Here is a 22,397-nt window from a genome sequence, read left to right on the forward strand (position 1 = left end):
CTACCCTTTTACTCCTTCCTTGACAGGCCACTTTTTCTAGACCTGCAATCACTCTTGCTGCTTTCTGCTCCACATCTCTCAATGTGTAATATCCCAAACAGAAGACAGTACTTGGGTTAGTGGCAATCTGCCAGGATCCTCAGGAAACTGGTGAAAGTGCTTCATAAGCAGACAGTCCCTCATTGACAAGCACATTTTCATGATGGAAGGTTGCACTGCAGAGGGAGCAATATTCTCTGGTATAACTAGAGACGTGTCCTTCAAAGGCTTCAAACATCAGGGCAAAACAAGCCTTTGCAGTGGGGACCAGGAGGGGCAATGCTTTCTTCAGTGTTCCCAGAGACACAAGCTGCTAGGTCTTGTATTAGCTCCCTCAGCATGTACCTCTGTCCCTCAGCTTCTGCACCATCGGAGAAAAATCCTTGCTGGACTGATTCAGAGTGAGGAAACAAAAAGCAACACCAAAGATTGAGCTAACTGATTTAGTCAGGTGAGAGTGGAGACCAGAATAGATGTATCTTGCTATTACTGCCACCTCCATTAGGGAAGAGGAATTATTAGAAAATGTTGACATGTTAGAAGGTTTTTTTTGCTGTGCAATTGCTTGCAACTCCAAGCGATGTCATATCTTTGCACTTGTGACCATGCAAAAAAAGGCTAAAATGTAAAGGAGCAGGTTTTTTTATTGCAGCAGCTGGAGGGAGATTGCTGACCCCTGGGACACACACTCTCAGAGAGTGACCTACTGCTCTCCTGGCCCTGCAGTGTCTCCGTAATCTGTCTCACAATATGGCTAAATACAGAGCTGGGTAGAGGAAAAAAAGGGAGAGAGTGGAGAGAAATGCAAATAAATTCAGCTTATTAATAAAAACCCGATGAGCACAAGTCCAATGCAGCAAAAAATGCATTGCCACAGGACTTGTGATGTCCAGGAAATCAGCACTGGCAGATCTGGCACATGCAGCTGCGTTTGTCCCTCACACTGCAGCCGAGTGATGAGTCTTCAACCAGCCCTCAGGTCTCTTCCATATCAAATGCAGGACCTTTTTCCTCTGACTATTACATGTTTAAGGAATGTAGTGTGTTTCTGAGACCCTTACCTTCTGACTTCCAGGGGCAGCCAGCCCTTCTGCCCTTCAGGTGTTAAATTCCCACTCTTTGAAATATATGAGCACTGTTTAACAGGTCATATCCTGGGTTTATATAAGAAGGAGCTCCTGGGTGGCACAGGGTGTGTTATTGCATCCTGAACATCCCTACTCAGCCCCTCACTTGCCCAGGGATAACCTTCACCTCAATAACCAGTGCAGTGGTTATTGGGTAAGGGTATTTGGCAAGCTTGAAAATAGGGAAAGGAAGCTGGATGAGGACGTACATAGCCTTGTACTCTCAGAGGCATTAAACATTGGCTCAGAAATACCTACCTGGGCACTGAGCCCTATAAACTGTCTCCCACAGCTTGCACAGACAAATATGCACTGGCAGCAGGCCTTTCCTCCAATGTCCCTGGGAGAGGCATGGGGACCTGCATATCAGAGGAGGGACATGGGGACTAATGCGGGGAAAGGTGCTGGTTTACACGCAGAACAATTTAAAATGCCTCTCTTTGACAGCTTCCTCTGTAGTCCACCCACGTTCCTTCCTGAGCCTGGAGAAATCTCTGGGAAGCACTGGAGCAGGAAGATCTGCCTCCTCACATGGGGCAGGCTCTCCTCCTCAGCAACTACAGCCCCCTACCCCAGCTCTCCTGGACCTCCTACAAGGTATTAAAAAGCAACAGCAGACAGCAGCCTCTCTCCAGCTTGCTGTATTTAGCTGCAGACCTCTTAAGCCTTCTCCTCCCTTTCCACTCCTCTAGAAAAGCTGTGCAGAAACATGGGGAACAAGAGCTGCTCCTCGATGCTGTCATGAGCATGAAGCCTGGGTTTGCTCACACTGCCTCCGCTCAGTTGCTCCTCAATTGCCACATGTGCAATAAAAACCATCAGAGCATGCACAGGAGGAGGAAGAGACCACTTTTGTTTCTATGTCCCAAGAACTGAAGGTACTAAATGTTAATACTTGGAAACCAGCAACTGCCAAGAACAAGTTCCCCACCCACCCATCCACCCTAAACTTTGAAGTGTTTTCTTTCTAGCTTTACCTTGGCACACTGGCCAAATAAGTCACAAGTTTCCGAAGGTCTTCCTGCCTTATTCTGTCGTGATTGCTGCGGGCTGGGAAGGTCAAGACAGGACCACCTCGTTTATCACGGCCACCTGCGGAAAAGAAAGGATTGTTAGAAAATCAGGCAGGAAGCACACGTCAAAAAAACTTTGTGCACTGAATTGATAAACATAAATTATGGCACATTCAAGAGCCTGTGCACTCTTTGTAGCTTTAAGGCTTGCCTAATTGAGGAAGACATGCTCGCATTTGCTGGAGCTCCAAAGGGGGGAAATAAAAAAAAAACCACATAAAAACCCCCTAACACGAGGAAAATTGCTAGTAACATTTCTTCTAACTTTCACCCAATCCCATCAAATCAAACTGCCAATCCAAGCAGGCAATGCTAATGAAGTACTGTGAGGATAGTTTTATACTGGTCAACACCAAGAAAGTGAAAGTATTTTTTTTCTCTGTTACTCAGTGTGTTGCATCGTTCCCTGCCAGACAGTTTACAACACCCCACCAGTTAGAAGCAATGTATCCCAGTAATGTTTATGCAGTAAGATGTTCTAATCTATCTGGCAATTCATTAGAAACTGAAATTTTGATTACAAGTTCATGCCTCCTATGCTTTCTATTTAGAGAGTGTTGGCAATCAGAATGATTTTTGGTTTGTTTTCTTTTTTTTTCCTGTAGCTTTCCTGTCTTAAAACCCACTCCTTTTAAACTGTCAGGGTCTGGCACTTCATCTTTTACAGCAATTGTCAAAGGCTGAGTCATAAAGGAATGACTCTACTCTGTATTACACAATCACAAATATAGGGGTGAATACAATCTATTCTACAGCATCTTACTTTAATCTTTGTTGTGAATAAAGTTTAATAAACTTGAACTTGTAATCTTGTGCCTCACTCAATATTTAGTTCTTTCTTCACATGCTATCATAGGATTTTTTCAGGAATTGTGTGTTGTTAGATAGAAGTTTGCATTGTTATCTAGGAAAAAAAAAAACATAGAAAAGCTCCAGTTCAAAATGCTAGTGCAGAACTGCAAGGACCTTGCAAATAAGCAGTAAAAATGCAGATGACTTTGTGTTTTCCAGTGAAAAGTATATTCTCTTTAACAGAAATATCACTGCTGAGAAAGGAAAATCACATGCTTCTCTGAACTAATTTATCTGGCCACTGAGAAGAAAAAGCTACACAAGCAGATCTCCAGCACTGATCCAGGCTGCGTTCTCTTGTGCAGGACACAGGACACCCACACTCTGTGGGACCATGACTTCTCTAGGGGTCCTAAACACCCTAATTCTGTAGGAAGAGTCCTAAAGAGGCTCTGCTGTAAGAGTAGGGCTGTCATGAGAGCACACGTGTGCTTGCAAAAACAGTATCCTGTACCACCACCGGACAAAGAATTTATCTGGCCAGAATTTAGATCAGGAATCAAGGAGGTGCCTCATATGGCAAGAGTTCCTGCAGGTGGACAAATCAGAAACTAAACTGATGAGATACACATACCAGCAAGGCACAGGTGCTCCAGCTGGTCCTGATTACAGAGGAGTCACTTGTAGATCCAGCTCCCATCTGACAATATACCCTTCATACATTTTATTCTGAAATTGTCCATTCAGATGATGCCACAGAAATCACAAGCTCACCTTCTAGCAGAATGGGTGTCTCTGCATGACCGAAATCACACAGAAACAGCTAAAAATAGCAATGTTGTTACTATACACATGGTTTTAAAATTACTCTTTTAAAATTATTATTTCAAATAGCTAAGTCTAGTCTAGAGAGTTTTCTAAAGCACTGCAGACTGTACAAGTCAAAGTCTGTTAAACTTCACCCTTACAGAGAGAGATGCCAGTGTTACTGTGTTAGAGACTGTTGGCACTGAAACTCCCACCCTTTTCAACAGATGCTATATACCTGAAGGGCTTCACTGTGCAACTTTCCTGTGGAGCCAGGTCACGTCTGATTTGTCCAGGGGTTGAAATGGAGAGGCAAACAAGAGATGCCATCTTCATTCTGAGCCCTCATGCAGGCAGGGGTACACACAGAGTACAAAAACTGTTCTGCCTCATCTCCACCCAGATCTCTGTGCCTGATCTTAGCCTTTGGCTTCCCGTTGTGAAAGGGAGGAAGGTCTGTGGGAATTCAGTGTCACCCTGGCTTCTCCACACCTCTGCCACACAGCATGAGAATGGGAGTGTGATGTAAAAAGGATTCCATTTACAAGTTAATAAGCTCTTTTTTATTTTCAGATCTATATATATATATTTATAGATTCCTCATTTAAAGTACATTCTCCCTTTGTTGAGATTATTTCACACACTGTAACAATGCCAAAACCATTATATCATGCATGATGTATCCAAGAGAAAAGCAAGCCAACCTATAGAATGGCAAACCAACGTAGTAACTAAAGCTGGAGGGAAATATTTTTTCAACACAGGAAGCTTTTCAAGGTTTTGAAAAATTTCCCATCATATCAAGATATAACCAAGGCTTTCAAAAGCTTCCAAATAATCACTGAAGCAGAGACCTGAACTTGAATTTCAGCCCAGAAGAACACGCTACCCGCTACTCAGTCAGGCTCCCTCTCCTCCTCCACTCCCAATTATTTAAATATTTCTACAAAGTGGAAAAGCACTAAGAGATGAGATCAGGAGACATCCAAGACCACAGTTCTAATCCTCTCCCAGGATATGAAACACCCAGGAAGGGCCATGAGTTTCCCACGTGCCAGCAGCTTTGGTTGCTCTCATGCTGCCCGTCCATCTCAGCTCAGTAAAGCAAAAACAGTGTTTCTGGCCAGGGACCCCCCTTCCTATCTACAGTTCCACCATAAGTGAGCTTTCAAAAAATCAAAAAAAACCAAAACCCTCCGAAAAAAACTGAAACAAAACAAAAACAACAAGCCAACAAAAAATCTAAATTCTGGTAGACTGAAAAAGTTAAATGAGAACATTCTTGACCCTTTTACTAACAGTAACACAAAGATTTCAGCTACAGAAAAAGAAACAGGGTCCAGAACATTCCTGTCCTGTCCTTGCTTCAGGATAAAAATTGTCCCTCAATAGCTCATTTAAACTGTCCTCAGGGGAGCAGGATAAATAAGGCTCTAGCACAGAGTCAAAACTTACCAGGACACACCGGAGAAAACGGGTTAATTCTCATTAGAGGAGGAAGGTTACATGATGACCTAGTTGGAGGTTTCTGGAGGATGAAAGGATAAGTACCTGGATCAATTTCTTCCAGTACTCTGGCCCAGAAGAACAAGAAGAGATGGGGCAAATCTCAAGAAATGTGCAGTTTAGAAACAAAGAGCTTCTCATTTATGTTAAAAGTAGTGCTCTATGCTTTGAGCAATAACGTGAAATAATTATTGCAAGTGCATCATATATATTAAAATCCTTCACTTGTTTCCAAATTATGCATGAGCAACCCCTGATTTTTATGGATGTCTGCATAATTTACAATTTTATGAAGGGCCTGTATGAAGAAACATCAGCCATGGTATGTTTAATTCATTGTAAGATTTGCCAAGTTCAGTAACTATGGTTTACTCAAATACTAATATGTAGCTTGCCCCTTGCACTTTATAACCATAAATCTCAGTTTTTCTAGACAAACTAAATGAGATTTTACCACCATCAAACTTTAAACACCTAACATGCTTGTATTAGGACCCACATCTCCTCTAACAGAGGCTCCAGACAGGTAGCAAAAGCCACTAAAGCAGAAAATCTTTTGGCCTTGGCTGTACCTTTCCTCTTCTGTATTATTATCTCCTTTATAACTGAGGGGGATAATGAAGTACAGTGAGGGGGAAAAAATTCAGCCCCAATCCCACAGCAAGTCACTTGAAGAACCAGAAGAAACAAGGTTTTCTGGCTCTTAGTTCACTGTGTTAGAGCTTCATAGTGCTTAGGCTAAAAGTCAGCAATGAAAAATATTATAGAAACTCTGTGCTTGTTAGTAATCCATGCAAGGCAACTAATCTTGCCCCAAATCAGCCATGATCTCAACACCAATTTTACATGCACAGTCTCTTCAGAGAACTACCCAGCATATTGTTGTGAAAGAAAATAAAAAATGGAAGGAAGAAAACAGTCTCAATTGCTCTAATCAATATGTCCCATCTCCTGCCTCCCACTGGGCTCACAGGCATTTGATGTAATAATCAAACATGTCATTAGGTTTACTAATTACAGTTATTAAATGCTAAAACAAACAGCTGATAATTTCTAATTGTTTTTCAAGGTGGGTTTTCATGGGCTTTGCTCTGATTTAGAGAGGCAAACAGATGGTCTAGTTATTAGTGCTCTAGAAAAAGGAGTCAGAAAAACACATGTTCTGCAGGGCACAAAGTACACTGAGAACAAATATTTAGCCATATATGCCTCGCATTCCTCCTACATAATCCTGGCTTGATGGCCTTGCCTGTCAGTGGCTTGCCTGCCAGTTCTTCCCATCTCCCTTCCTTCCAACCTCTACAGAAACCATTGCTAAATTCAGCATTTGTTCCCAGAAATAGGATATCATTTTTCCATCACAAAACATACAGGGGATACTGCAGTGGTGGCACAAGGCATCATGATGCACAACGCATTAACAGAGAACATGAAAGAAACCTCAGACAACCTCCATGGAAATGGGCAGCACAGTCAGTGACCTGATGACTGCTTTCCTGTTCAAGCCTGCAACCAAGAGGTAAGGGACTTCAGCCACAAGATTCCTATCCTGGCAGCTGCCTGAACAGACATCTTAATCCTCTCAGTGGTGCTCCCAAATGTCTCCGACTATGGTGGCTCCAACTGCCCAGCTGCAAGTCAAGACGCTGGCCAACCCAAAGCATTACTAATGTCAACTCAGGGTTGACCTTCCCACCTGCAAGTCCCGAGGCATATTCATCCCTGATAATACACAACAAGATGAAATTCCATCTTTTTGGAATTCTGTTTAGGACAGGAAATCACCAGATTCCTTTGATGTAGAATCCTTGTGTACAACAGGTAATGACTTTATTGAGCTCTGTTTTCAAGCTGCATCTCTCCAGTTCTAGCAGCCATTCTACCACGACACTTACCTGCTTGCACTCATCTGTAGTTAAGGGATTCAAACCCTCTGCTTCCTTTCACACTTTCTTTATGAGCGTGAATTCACAAGGATTAACCGTAGACACAGACAAATGCCCACACATGTGAAGGCTCCAGAGTACCTTGTCTATGGTCCTCTAGCACATTAGCAACAGAGAGAGGAGCAGTACAGAGTCTCTGGCCTCCACTGAGATGTCTCCTGCAGCTCAAACGAATACACTGCTTCATCTGACCCCCGCACATCATAAGCTGATCAATCTTGATGCTGCAGACTCTGCTGAGACCCTAAGTAAGTTTCCAGAGGAGCTGAAATACTCCTTGGTAGGTATTTCAGTCCAAAAGATGTGAAAAAAATGAATGATAATGCAGAGAACTGGGAGACAGAACAAGTTCAGCTGATGTCAGGCGCCTCGATAAATGAAAAACAATATGCTCTTCTTTTTCTAAATGTAATTGACAAACTTCCTAGGAAAGCAAAGTACCAAGGAATTGGTATCCAGAGTCTTAAAATAATATTCCGTTTCCCTGCCAGAGCTGAGCTGCATGAGTCTCTCCTTGCTAACAGACCTCCTGTGAACAGACCTCTATACTAAAACTCCTCCATCTTCAAGGGGAATTAATTTGTTTTAAGGGTCATATATAGGATTATCTGTATGACTGACTATCTGCATAACTATTCCATTAGTTTCAAAGCAGATGATTCTAGTGCAACAGTCACCGAAATTTAAGCTCCCACAACAAGCCCTAGCGCAAATTAACACAGCTGCAAAGACAACACTAGGACCTGATCCTCCAGTGTGTTGATCCTTGCAGCATCACATACCCCAGAGTAAATTGCCTGAAACAAATTCTAATGGCCATAATTTGCAACATTAGATTTAGAGTTCGTGTATCCCAAACCAAGGTTGCATGTTCTCACCAGAAGTTCCCTTCCTGGAGCAGATCAGAGTAGCAGCTGTAGATGGGATGCTCAGTGCAGCAGCTGGAGGATCCCATTTCTCACCTGGTGGATTTGTTCCACAGCCACCCAGAGCCACAGCATGGATTTGAAGAGACCATCTATTGTGGACTGTAATACACCTTCACTGATTTATGCACGTATTTTTGGTTACTTCTTTGATTTCAAATGTTTACTTGTCAACAAACCATCAAGAAAATGGTACCATTTCCTGCTGAGAAAGTTACTACCCCAGCAAAGCAAAACTAAGGACAAGTGAGACTCATTAAAATGCAAGAAGAGGTTCTTTGTGTGGAAGGCAAAACTTCCAGGGAGGGTCCAGAGGAGCCTGTTTCTACCTCTGGAAGAGGCTGGTTTGCTGTGAGAGAACCAGTACTCTTCTCTTCAACGCTGACCCTTACTCAGTCATGAAATCTCGCTGCCTTTTGCCCCAGCTGCAAATTAGTTTTTTTGATCTCGCCTCCTCTGTGGTGGGTGTATGGAAATAGACATGTATTTTTTCAAAACAGTAGAGAAAATGAATAAATAAACCCCAGATCTTATAAAGTAGAAGGCCCCACTGCACAACCTCTTGCCACTGGAGAAGGGAAGGCAGCAAACCAGTATATGGTGGTGCCAGTCATGCTGCTGATGGTGGCACCAACAGGCACCCCAAACTCACACCACTGGGTACACTGTTAGCAGCTGTGCAGAATAAGGAGAACACAGAGAGGCCATGTTCACCCTGATCACACTCTGTCTTCCTCATTTGAGATCAGCACAGAGAAACAGCAATGGCAAAGTTTCTGATGTTCATCAGCACAGTGAAATATGTGATAAACTGATTTAATAAAACTGGCTGCTCAGGTTTGCCACGTTCCCAGCAGGTAAGTACTCAACAGCTACAGCCAAGTAGAGGACCCTGCAAATTAGTGAAAGTTCAGGGGAGAGTTCAAGCTATTGGACTGAGGCAACTGCTATTAAGAAGCCTTTCCCCTTCTGCTTTTAAGAAGGAATTCAGCCTAGAGCTGGAAAACACTGGCAGATGAAAACGTTTCTGAAATTGCACATTCCAGCCAAGTATTGCCTTTTCAGATACCCTATATTTTCCCACCAAAGAAAGTATTTTAAAAAATCAACCATTGCTAATACAGAGTGGATGTCCAGCTGTGAATTCCAGTGCTTCTTGTCATTAAAATTGATTCCTTAGGAAAAAAACCAAACCATAAGCCTAAAAACCAAACCACTTGAAATAAGGAACTTTTCAGAAGTAATGTGTCTCATTAGTGGGACAGAAGAGCACATCTTACTGCAAAATGACCAAAATGGTTGGATGTTACCGTATTAATAATTTCAGGTGCTACAGGTACCTGCCTGGGTCCTTATATTGATTTGTAAGTTCCCAGCCTTGATTTCTATATAGGGACAATTCTCAACTGCCTGTGAAAGTGAAGATGTGACCTTTGCTGAGATACAAATGGAGCTCACTGAGTCTTTAAAGATGAGAAAACCCCTTTGAGCTGGAACAGGATGGGATGTACTCAGACCTTCTTACTTCACAGGCTCGGTTCCTTCCTCTTACTGTTATTTTTAAAGTCCCTACCATTAATTGAGAAGCTATACGTATGTGACAGGATGCAAAGACTCATCGGCCAGAAGGTGGTCGGAGTCCAGCACGTTTGGATGACACCCAACCAATGACTTGTGATGCTACAAGTTCTTGCAAGTCTTTTTGGAGAAGAACTTTTATTGGGCCAATTGTTTTGCCCAGTTTTCAAGGCACTTGAACTCTTCTGCCTCTCCACAAGGCAGTACAGGTTGCATCACTATTCTCACATGTGAGATGACATAAAGGAGAAATCTCCCTACTGAAAGGAGGTATTGGTGGATCTCAGTAAGCTGCTGATGTCCAAGCACCAGAACAGTAAGTGCTGGCAGTGACTCCACAGAAATTGTTTAATTTAGTCCATGGCTATGGTTAAAACATATAAAAAGAAATAAAGCAACTGATTCTGCACACATATTTACAACCTGTAAATGAAATCACAAATCCCAGGAAACATTTTTATTTCTGTTTCAACCTTAGAGTTCCAATGAGGATATCTAAACAGCACCTATAGGTAAGGGATCTTCCTCAAAAACGACCAAACACTTTTAAAAAACAAAAGGAAAAAAACAAAACAACAACAAAAAAACCCCAGTAGGCTAAGACCTCATCAGAGGACCTGGAAACATGACAGACAATTTCCTTGTTTTCTTCTTCAAAGAAAAATCTGCATCAATGCAGCAGCAAATTCTAGATGAAAAGATGGTGGCCTAAAACCACTATGAAAATTCAATGGCCAAGCACTGCTATGTTTTTCTAACAGCATATTTCCTCTTTTGGAATCTCCCTTGATTTCAAGCTGAATCAGGGAATGGTATGAAGAAGGAAACATTTTTCTGAAACAAAATGTAGAATTGTTGATGTTTCAGTTAAAATCTCCATTCCAGACGGAAAGGAGACTGGAAACTTTTAATTTAAATAAAACTTTCTGTGCAAATACAAAATGTTTACATCATTGAAGAATTAAATATTTTGGTTAGTTCTATTTCAAAACCAATACAAATTCCAGTGTCCACAAATCAGCATTTGAGACCCCCTGAAACTCAGATCTGAACTCTTCCAGTGCCTGGAGGTCCCTGGGGTCTCATTTCAACCCATTCTCTGAATACTGAAGAGCATCCATCACAGAAAAAGAAAAACATGCCCTTCCACGTGTGGTCCCATGTACCCCTGGCACTAAGTGACCTGTGGTGTCCTCAGACAAGTTTTTGGGAAGGTACAATGTCTTCCCCTCTGAGTCTTCCTCTTTGATTAATTTTGCTGGCCTAAATTCAGCAAAGCCTAATTGCAGAGCTGTCCTTTCATCTGATCTATTTACACTGAAATTCCTCCCATGAAAGACCTTTTGGGAAATCTCTCTGTTTTCCTTTCAGGCTCTCAGCCGGGCCCAGATGTCGCTGTGACCCAGCTTATCAGGCTACTCCCAAGACATATGGGCTGGGGACTGTGGGCTTTGGAAGGATGGAGATGGCCAAACTGTTACGATGCCCATTTCTCCCTGCCCTTTCCCTTTTGTTGCCCAAGTCCATGGAAAAACCTCCCACTTTGCTGAACAAAGCTCTGCTTGTCACAGCCACAGCAGGTCACTGGCTTATTACACCCTTCTCCCTTTTTCTGTTGGTTCCTCAGTGCTCAACCACCCTCTCAGAAACCTGGCCAGCCTCCTCCTTTGTACTCCTGCCTTGGCAGATGAGCAGACAGCACCTGGGTGACAGGCGAGAGCCCATGCGCTGCTGCTCTTGTGAGCTCTCCAGGGAATAGGAAGTGCTGGGAAGGATCCTGAGAAGCTCTTCTGGGTGGGAGGTGAGGAAAGGGCAAATACTCTCAGTGAGACCCATGGTGTTAGTCAATTAACAAGCTTTTCATAAGTGTATGAAAAGCTTCACGCATGGGAAGGGAACAAAGTAACATGCTGCCCTCTCCCTCCTGAGAGCCTCATATGCTTCCTCCTGTACTGCATGGATCAATAAAAAATCTCCTATAAATATAATCAAGCAGCTGAACAACATACCAAGTTAAACCATGCTTGTAAAACAGCATCTGTATTTCCTAGAAAAGACCATAAGCCCAGCTTCCAAAATATTTCATCACCTCTCACTGAAAAAAACACCATCTAGAACAATCTACAACCTGTTTTATTTCCTCTTCTCTGCTCTCATCTCCTTCTCAGAGTATAAAAATCAGTCTCTGGCCCATAGCTCACTCCCTAATGGTTTCCAAAGCTATTCCATTGCTGGAAGCAACACAGTGAACCACCCAGCAAAGCCAAGACTTCATTAGGGTTTAGGCAACAAACAGGTGGCCAAAGCCTTCCCCCGTCCAGCTCCCTGCTTAATTTTCTTCCACCAGGTCAGTGATAGAAGCAATCAGATGGCCATGGCCGGGATGCACCGTGCCAACTGCTCAGGCCACCTCTCTGCTTATGAGAGCTGGACTGGGATTTTCAGGTGCTGCTTAGACACACATACACATGACCTATACGGGGGTTCAGTTCAGCTCGTACATGAGATCACTGGAAGAAATCAAGAACCAGTTCCAGGAAAAAACTCCAAAATTATCCACCCCTTAAGTCTCCCACATGCAGGGATACAGAGCCCTTTGCCTGCTGTGCACTGCCAGCTGAGCCAGCCCAGCAGAAGCACCAGGCACAGAGGCCCAGACAGCATTCAGGCTGGAGGAACCCATGCCCAGCTAGTCAGAGCTGTGTTTCCACTCTGATATTAAGTGCACTTCTGAATGCTTAAGTGCTCCTCAGAGACTGCACGGCTGCACTGGCAGGTCCTGTTGTGCTTGCTCTGGAGCAGGCAGCAGCCAGCATCACTTCCCTGCCTGGTCTTTTGCTCTGCATGGTCTAGGTGTAGAGCATCCACAGCACTGGAACACAAAGCATGGTATAGCCTCTGTCTGAGGGAGCTTGTTTGTCCTCTGCAGCTTTCCTGGACTGAATCATGGATTAAAAAACAAGCTGGTGAGACACAGTAGATGAGGCAAGAAACTAATGATGGAATGGAGGGGTTCAGTTGAGATTTTTTTTGTGCCTGCTGATTAAATTCTGTTAGTGTAAGGAAAACCCCTATGACAACTTTACTGTACTGTTATTAAAATTAACTCTAGTATAAAACTCTGAAGAGGACTCAATAAAACTCTCCTTTTCCTTGAGGAAGTCTGAATACAAATGCAATGTGCTCCCAGAGCCTGTGATAATTACAGAACATTTTTATTTTTTTTACCTTCCAAAATCCAGCTAACTGATTTCTCTATTTTGGCAAATATTTTCTCTTCTGAGCACACTCCAGGAAGTTTATATTTATATTTATATTTATATTTATATTTATATTTATATTTATATTTATATTTATATTTATATTTATATTTATTATTAAATTTTAATTAAAAAGAACCTAGCTATCAGTTGAAGTGTTCAAGTCCTTTTCTTAATCTGCTTTAATACAACAACTCAGGGGAAGAAGGGGCAGTACTTAAACTTTGGGCTGGTGGATGACATGGGGTTATTGCAGTAAGACACTAGCAGCTCAGAGCATTCCATTTGCAAAGGCCCCTGACAACCGTTGCCTGCAATCCTTGTGTTTGGAGCCCATGGAGAGGAGGTGTAAATCCTAGGAAGGCTAGCTAGCTAGCTGTGTCAGGAGCAGGGACATTTGGAGCAGATACAAGCCTGGAGGCTGGAAAGGCTATGAGGAGCGAGCTGTCCCTCACCTGCAGTGGATCACGGTGTGAAACCCTGGGGATCATGTTGATGCTGCTTGCTTAACACCCCCCCCCTAAGGCAAGCTTGGCCCAGGACAGCATCTAATGAGCTGATGATTCAGCTCTGGCTCAGAGCTGAAAACAGCCACCATCACTGGAAGGGGCTATATAAATGATCCAGGCAGGTTGTCATTATTAAATATTCCATGAATTACCAAATGATCCAGCAGTCATTTCCATGTGAAGCAACAGCAGGAGCCAAGAACTAAATTTCAGTACAGTCCCTGCATAAATTCCTCTCTTTCACTTCCCCAGGGTACCCAGTTCAGATTTGTGTCACAGACAAGTCTATTGTGTTTTTATGACTATGTTCCCCACTTCAGACCAGTGAGAGTCAAGAACCACATAAAATATTTCAGGACATTCAGAATGAGACATCAGCATGAGGTAAAGCAGTTTGCTGCATGGGATTAGTGCTGGGATAGTCTTAGGTTTTCACATGAGGGTATTGGTGTATCACAAATTTCTCTCAAAGTCCTGGATTTTCATGTTGTTGGTCAGAAAGTTTAGAGTTTACAGAGCCACAAATTGTTTGCCCAAGTCACTGCTGGACTCATGATCCCTGGACCATTTAACTGTTGCTACATGTGAAGACATCCCACAGCAGCCATTACTCAAGGCAAAAGTTTGTTCTGTCTGGCCAGGCAAAGCCATGGCTTGGCAGGGTGATGAGCCCCATCCTCATGGGCCCCACTCCAGCATCTGAAGGGAGAGCCCAGGCCCCATATGGCTTTGCTGCTACTCCTCCCCTCTGCAGTCAGCATTACTGTGGGAGTAAAGGAAACAAAAAGCAAAGACTGTAAACAAGGGGGCCTGCTATTTTCAATGCAGTTTTTCTAATTGCAACAGAGAAGATCACCAAAAGCAGCTTGAGGGGGTTGTAATCATCAGAAATGCTGACACTGAAAATAACCCGGTTTTATGCTGATTTGAATAACTTCATGAAAGATTATGATTGCTTCAGACTTTCTCTTCCCCTCTCCCTGACCAGTTGTAATTCACTCCAGAAGAAATATCATCTAAGCCATTCTTAAAACATTTTCCATATTGTCTAGTCCTCACCCACCCCCAGGTCCTCAAGATTTGTTTCCTAAATGAAGGCTGTAAATCTTCGTACAGGATGGTAGGAGATCATTGAGCATCAGAGCTATTATGTAAATACATTAATGGTACTTTTAACTGCAAGTTGATTGGGATTGCAAATGACACACCAGTGATTTACAGGTCTGAGTGCTTCCTACAAAGAGGAACAAATGCTATTCACTGATCTTGAACCCAAAGTCAGATCCCTGAACCATCCTGAATGCTGAGACAGCACAGGTCTGGGCTGGAGCTGAGAAGCTCCATTTCATCCCACCTGTGCTGTCCATTTACCTGTTTCTCAGCATATGAAGAAAATCAACATGGGCCATTTTCCAACACTCTGAGTATTAATGGGTAGCCCTGTTCCACATACAGCCCTTTACTTAGCAGAAGAGCTAATTTAAGTACTACCAAGTCTGAACATGACACTGGTCTCTCATGACTCTGCAGCACCATAAGGACCAGGGTGCAGCAGGCAGTGCCCATGCTGGGCTGGAGGGATCCAGAAAAGATATGCTCACCTGACACGAAGGCCACCTTCTCCTTCAGTATAGGAAGGACATCAGCAGCTTTTAAACCATCATTTCTAAAGGAACCTGAAAAAAAGAGAAAAATAGGAAAGCCACATTAGAGGAGAGCATGTCCTTGTTGCCAGCTTCACAAACACTCCATGTTTCTTAAAATCAGACTGGAGAAAGTCTATAAATTACATAAAAGCACCAAGAAACAAACCCTAATGGCTGATCCACAAACAGCACTGATATCAACAGAGAGATGTTTGTAAAAAGAAAAAATCAGCTCAGCACTTCATTCTTCAGAAGTACTGAAAGGCCAACAAATTGCCCACCAAGTAACCAGGTTTGCCCCTGCTGCCTTTTTCCCCGACTATCAAGCCTGGGAGATGGCCAGTTTGCACACTGAGCCAGGAGCCTTCTCCCTTCACTGTTTTGAACACAGTCCAGGTAAAAATGCAGGGAACATCACAGCACATAGGCATCCATTTAGCATCTGCCTTTGAGACAGATTTGCATGGGGGGTGGCTAAAAAAGGCCTTTCCTCTTCCCCCCTTTCTGCTCTACACATCACAGCTGGAGATGGAAAGATTCAAGATGGAGACCACACTTGGAGAGAGGAGAAGCTAGCCAAAGTTTTCCCTGGGTAAGGAGAGGTTTCAAACCATAGCACATCTCCATGTAATTCATGCTGTTTGATTAGATGTGAAATATACCTGCACAGGCCATTCGCCTTCCTTGCAGTGCCAACATATTTCATGTCTCCTGAAAGTTCACCAAAGAAATCCCAGATTTTTACTCATCTGGAAGCCTCAGGAAAAGAACTGCTGATAGTTTCAGCAACCAGCAGCACTTTTCTGCTCTGCAAAAGACCAGCAGTAATGGATCACCCCACAGTAAAGCGGACACTTCTATTCCACCAGCACTATTAGAAAACTAATGGGGGGTCTGAAGGACATCTTTGCAGTTGCTCTGAAAAATAATTCATCCATCACTGGGTAGTGAATACCCATCATGACAAGTGAGCTTCAATATGGTCTTAAATTTATTCCAGCTCATCAAAGAGTACAATACATTTGAAACTGTATTCTTACTCTCTGCCTTTCACAGGAAGGCAACAACCACCATTCTTCTGAGATGGTATCAGAGCAAGAGCCTTCTCACTATGCAGCTTTCTTGACTGGCTAGAAACAGGGTGATGTTGCTCTAGCCATCACACCTTCCTTGCTGACCACAGCAGGTGACAACTGACCAGGTGGATCTGAAAGTAGGAATGGGGATAAAAGCCCCTCCCATATATTGTCATCTATTTCTTGCACCAGGCAGCCTGCAAAGGTACAGTGCTTCAACCCACACAGATACATGGAACAGGCAGGATGAAGGCCATAGCAGCCATTTTCACCTGCAGCTGACCCTGCATACCTACAAGTATTATTAACAACAACAACAACATGGTTGAGTTACTATTAATGGCAAATGAGGTAGTATTTGCCATTTGCAGTCAGCTTGTGCAATAAGCCTGTCTTGTATGTGCAAATATGTCCCTCATTGGTGACCAATGGCTACAACTACCTCTCTATGTCCCCACATGCTCTCAGGTGTCACCTCCATGACACCGAGCTCCAAAGCAAGCTCTCCAGCTGAGCCTGTGCTTGTGAAAATCAGCACATAAAGGAGTGAGGTAATTCAATGCAAGGCCAAGACCAATGTAACTGGAATTTGAACAGGCACTGGAGCACAGTTCTGAGAGATCCCTAAAGAGCACTTTGTCTCAGTGAAGGGTTTTGGGACCAGGGAAACTAGTACTGGTTGCTGAATTCTCTCTGTGTTCAATTCAGCAGGATTTTGTGCACTCTGTGTGAAGTATACGAGACTTTGCTATCAATTTACCCTCTCAACAAGAGTAACCCCTCAGATCCTAGGCTTCATCAAAGGTAGGAACTGCTCAGTCACAGGCAACCTTTGGAATTTAAGCAGCTTTGTATCTAAGTGTCTCATCCAACCGTGAGGCAAAGGAGAACAGCCAACATGCTAGACACGTCACGAGGACTCAAAGACACTGAAGTGGGGTACTGGGCCAAATTTCTCCAGCTGAAAGACCAGCAGTGTCAGTGTAAGTTGAATTTTGGCCAATATTTTTAAAATTTGCCAGGGAAACAGCAAAGTAAGTTCTTAGGTGCTTAAGCAGACATTATACAACTGCAGTCTTAGTGAACATTACCAAAGTAATGTTGGTGGGTGTAGTAAATGTCAAACACAAACCAAGGACTTTTTAGCAAGAGTCCACCAGACTGAGGGCTGAAGGACAAATTCAAACACTCTCCCACAAGGCAGGACTGCATCTCACAGAGATAATATGCATGGAGACCAGGAGAAAAATGTACGACTTTTAAAGCTGGTAACCTCCTGAGCTGCAGCAGGGCAGGCTGCATGCAAGGGGCTCACTGCTACCAGTCCCAATGTCCTGACTGTGCACAGGAGAGTTAAGAAAAGACATGAACTGGGTGAATGCTCTGCCAGCAGGTGTTTTCACCTTTCTCAGTATTCACCAGGGCAGATCAGTCATACTACAAAATGAAGAACAAATTTAGAAAACTGTGAGCCCATCCTAGAGCCAGGGAATTGACAAAAACTCCGCAAAGCTGCAAAACTTGGAGCTGCAAAGGAGGAAACTCCTGAAGGTAAATCAGTGCCTAAAACAATGTCTTCACTCTGAGTGATGTACATGCTCACCCAAGTGGCAGCTCATGACCCACAGATGGCCATGGCCACTGCTTTCAGAGGCCACTCCAGCTCCTGAAATAATCCTTGTGTTAGCAGCTACATCTCAGAGTGTGCTGTCAAGTTTTCCAGCAAGAGCTGGAAGAAAGCATGCATAAATGGGAAAACCAATGGCTGTAACAAGGGCTCCAAAAGCAACAGCAAATCTGTCTCCATGAGGGCCCAGTGCAGTAATGATGCATTCCCCAGTTCATAAGTTACTGTAAGTATACTCCTAATAATGCTCATTTTCATCCTATTCCCCAGCTGTTTCTAATACTTTTGTTTTGTTTGTTTGCCTGCTGGTTCCAAAGCCGTGTCTGCATAGCACCATCTAAGTTTTGCCACAGAGCTCAGGGTATACAACCATCTAGCCAGTTTGTTACTAGAGGCTGATGAAGGCTGTCCTTTGTATCCTGCTCCACACGTCTCTCCTACGCCAGTAAAAGCCAAGCCCTCTGCAGCAGAAGGACAGAGAAAGCCAGACAGATGAAGGGCAGACTGAACACTGAGCCATCCTGTCCATTGTCCATGCACTTCTTTGCTCGTTCATTGTCATCATAAGCATGAGACTACAATACAGAGCCCCTCTTGCCCTTCTACCTGCAAGTCTCACCATGGTCTGCAAAGAAGCTATAGCATTACAATCGCCTCTTTACCAAAAAAGAGGCACAGGGAGCACAGGCCATGTCCCTGTCACCCCGCAGCTCCTCACACCTGTATCATGTCCTGGCTTTGTGTGCTATGCACATAGCAGGGACACTATGACTTTCCACAAACATTTATTATTCCAGTGACACAAGAAGAAAACACACCACGCCTGCAGGAGCAGCTGACAGAATAATGTATTCTTCTCAGTCTGGAAGCTCTGAAAACTTGAAAAAGCAGATCCTCAGCATGGCTGAGTCACATTTCAGGGCAGAGCAGCGTTGCACAGGCACAGCCTGTCTCCTAGCAGGGATTCCCTGCGCGGCAGAAGCAGCTCAGAGTTTTAGGTGAGTTGCTGTAATGAGAAGCCAGCTGGGTGAGATGGGAAGCTTAGGGAATGCTTCCACATTAAATGCATCAAACCTGAAATGGAGAAAATTCCCCAGCTGGCCTGGGGAGCTCGCTGCTGCAAGACGCGGAGGTCAGCAGCTCAAGAGGTTTCTCAAATGTGTCAGAGGTCTGCAAGCAACAAACATCTCCAGGGAACCATAAAGATTAATAAAATAAGCAAGAGTTTTGGAAAGAATATAAGCCTACAGATGCTGGAGTGAAAGCCAAACTCTAACTCTTGGAGTAAAATATAAATTATCCCTAGAGAGAGCCCTGAGGGCTTTGGGATTTTTTTCTCTAAGTAGAATGCAGGGCCTCTGTTGGAGACACTGTCTGTTGGAGACATTTAGATGGACCAATGGTCTGCTCTGGAGTGGCTTTTCATAGAAAAGCTTCAGTTCTAATCTGAAAAATCCAGCTCTTGGCTTCAAATAAAGATCAGCTGCTGGAAATATGGAAACACTTTCTATACTTAAAAAAAGTATGCGTAGGCAAGAAGAAGGCCTCCTGTCAGAGCACTGCATGGAGCTTAATCACTTGGCTCCTGATGCCTTCAGCAGGAGTTGTTCATCTCAAGTCCCATCAAATGTTCAGGAAAGGCAGCCCACATTCTCATAGTTCTCAGAACAGATTTGCCTATGTAAGAACTTTGGCATGAAGTTTCTTTAACCAAACAAAACTGAACTCCTTGGGCTAAACCCGTCCCTCGAGGAACTCTACTGGAGTCCAGGAGGTAACAGTAGGATTAATCTGGTCCACATTGTTTCTTTCTTCTCCCCTCAATAAAGGCTTTTCTGTATTCCCACCCCCAGTTTTTGGAGCAGTTACCTCTAAGGTTTATCACAGACTATTTGCCTTCCTACCTCTCCCCCCTGTCCCCCAAAGTCTCAGTGGATTTTATTTTTATTTGCAGTACAGTAGCATCTCGGCTTTCGACAACATGCAAATAGAAGGGGCATCTAATGTGAGCAGAAAGAGGCAGAACAAAGGAGACTTTATTATTCCCATTGTAGCCTTTGCAAACTCAGACACAGAGAGATTGACTTGTCCAGTGTCAGACAGAAAGTTTGTGCAGAGCTGAGCTCTCATTTCCCCAGTGCTTTTCTCATACAACCATCCCTTTGTTTTCTGCCAGAATATAATCCTCCTTTTTCTTCTCTTTACACTTCTAGCTTCCTCCTCCTGCCCTTCTCTCTCCATTATTCTTTCTTTCTCCATTTCTGCCTCAAATATTTACTTTTTCTGTGTGCTAAGCCCTCTTTAACCCCTTCCTTTCCTGCACACTGTTGTCAGTCCCCACAGGGCTGTGAGCCTTCCTAGTTGGATTTCTCTGATTTTCTACAAGCCGTGGAGAGGAGCTTAGCCAAGCGCTGCCCGGGCCTTTGCCGCTGGGATTTTGCTGGCTGAGCCTCATTGGTTCAGAGGCTGAGAGGCCACCACATGGCACAAGCATTTGGTTGAAAAGATGCAACATGTGCTCTGGACTAGTATTTTAGCACCATCTGGCAGAGATAAATGGGGCTGGACACTCTGCATCTGCCGATCACTCCTCTGTGGACGACAGCCTGATCCCTGATGCAAAGAAAGAGCATTTGAGTGCCCTGAGTCCCCAGGAGCCTGCAAGGCTCTCCTGCCACACTTCCCCGCAGCAGACAGCAGAAAAGCAGGTTTTGACTTCACAGAGGAAGGAAGGATTGAACTGAATTGACTCTAAAGGCAGCACCAGCCAGAAAAAATACAAAATTAATCTCTAAGTATCTTTACCAACTGTTATTGAAGATTAACCTAGAGCCATTTACTTCAATAGCCAAGGTTATTATTCTCCTTTAATAACCAATAAAAAGTAATACCTGGCCTCACAGGAAGCATTTATAGCCCTAGGACTGCAGGTCAAAGTGTGTCAGGGACAGGGTGAAAGGCAGATTGGATTAGCAGCACAGCCCTGAGGCAGAGATGGCAGCTGTCCCTCTTCATCCTTGGTTCACTTTCTCAAGCAAGAACTTTTCACCTTCTTCCTAAACAAACAAGTGCAGCAACCAGACTGCTTGCTTCCAACATATCTTGAGCAGCAAGCATGTCCTCAGCAACACTCATCTGGGGACACCAGCAAAAGCTAAGACATTGCTGATATTTTCCATGGAAGCAGAGCTGGCACTGGCTGAGTTTCTCACTCCAAGCAGAGCTGGGGCTAGAGCTTGCTTTCAGCTCTGCAATGGAAATGTAAATAATCCTTGGGACTTTCATAGACTTGTGATGGCTTCCCTGCTATATAACTAAAGCCTCATGGCATTTAAGCTTATGGTTTAAGTCTACTTATTTCTGCACATATAAGTGCATATAAACACAGGAGTACAGACATACAGGTATGCAAAGTGGGTTACAGGTACCTCATAGAGGATCCAACCATAAATCTGCTGTGAAGCTTGTATCTAATACTCCTGTTAGTCTTGTATGAAGTAACTGGTTTTATGCCACCAGATCCAGTGTGCAGACTGACACACAGACCCACACCATAGTTGCAAAAGATGCAAAAGCCATAGACACCAAATAGATGGTCTGCACAGAAGACTAATCCCCCTGCACCACATGCCAAGCACTTCATCCCAGCTGAGACAAAAGTTACACTCATTACATTGCTGAATTTATTCTAAAATGAAAAGATGGATGTTGTTTTTATATGTAATACTTAGGCTCAGTCCAAGACTAATATTATTTCCTCCATGTTTCTTTATTCTGTCCTTCCTTTTATTAATTATACACCACTACTGCTCACTGGAACATCCTTCTGGTCACAGCTATTGGGTGGCAACACTGTACAGGCTACCTCTCCTTCCAAGTTTTGCCAGTGCTTTTTAGAGGTCCAGCTGCTTTTTTTGTCCCCTTGACACAAACAAGCCTGTCCCTCTGATTTTCACTGCTTGAATTCCTGCAAGGCAGCCACTGCCAGCACAGCCCCCTTCCCTGCCCTGCCTGTAACACAGAGAGAGGCAGGGCTGGGGTCTGGGGGAGTTTGCTAATTGCTGAGATTGTTATTCCTTCCACGAGTTACTTGGCAGCATCAAGCCTTCCAGCACAGCCTTTGAATGTCCACACATTTAAACAGTAGCCTCAGCTTGAAAGCACACCAAAGAATAGGCAAGGCTTCAAGAAAGATACAGCCCCTTGCAGCAAGCATGCAAATTCATTAGCCTCTGTGCACATGTGGCCTCTAACAGGCTGTGTTCAGCATCTGAAGCCTAAAACCTCACACCCCATGCATCCCACCTAAGCCAACAGCCAGGTTTTGCCTTTTCATACACAGCACAGAACCATTCAAAGCATCAGAAGGATACCAAATTAATGCATGATCTGTGGCAAAGGCTGTGCTTCATCTCCATCCATGGGGGATTTTATTCATTTAATTTTAAACATACACTAATAAAGATGCTAAGAGAATGCGATGAC

The 22,397-nt window shown here is 43.7% G+C and overlaps 1 protein-coding gene across 9 annotated transcripts in view; it reads right to left on the reverse strand.

The window, feature by feature from the left end:
• Positions 1 to 22,397, reverse strand: part of KALRN (kalirin RhoGEF kinase) — a 500,706-nt gene that overhangs the window by 320,268 nt on the left and 158,041 nt on the right. For all 9 annotated transcript variants that reach the window (XM_051624220.1, XM_051624222.1, XM_051624223.1 and 6 more), the window contains exons 2-3: positions 15,165 to 15,239; positions 2,144 to 2,258 (exon numbers count right to left, since the gene is read on the reverse strand). In XM_051624220.1, the coding sequence (XP_051480180.1) occupies positions 2,144 to 2,258; positions 15,165 to 15,239 (190 nt within the window). The remainder of the gene's footprint in view (positions 1 to 2,143; positions 2,259 to 15,164; positions 15,240 to 22,397) is intronic.

This window comes from Apus apus, chromosome 6 (assembly GCF_020740795.1).
Source record: "Apus apus isolate bApuApu2 chromosome 6, bApuApu2.pri.cur, whole genome shotgun sequence".
NCBI classification, from domain to species: Eukaryota; Metazoa; Chordata; class Aves; order Apodiformes; family Apodidae; genus Apus; species Apus apus.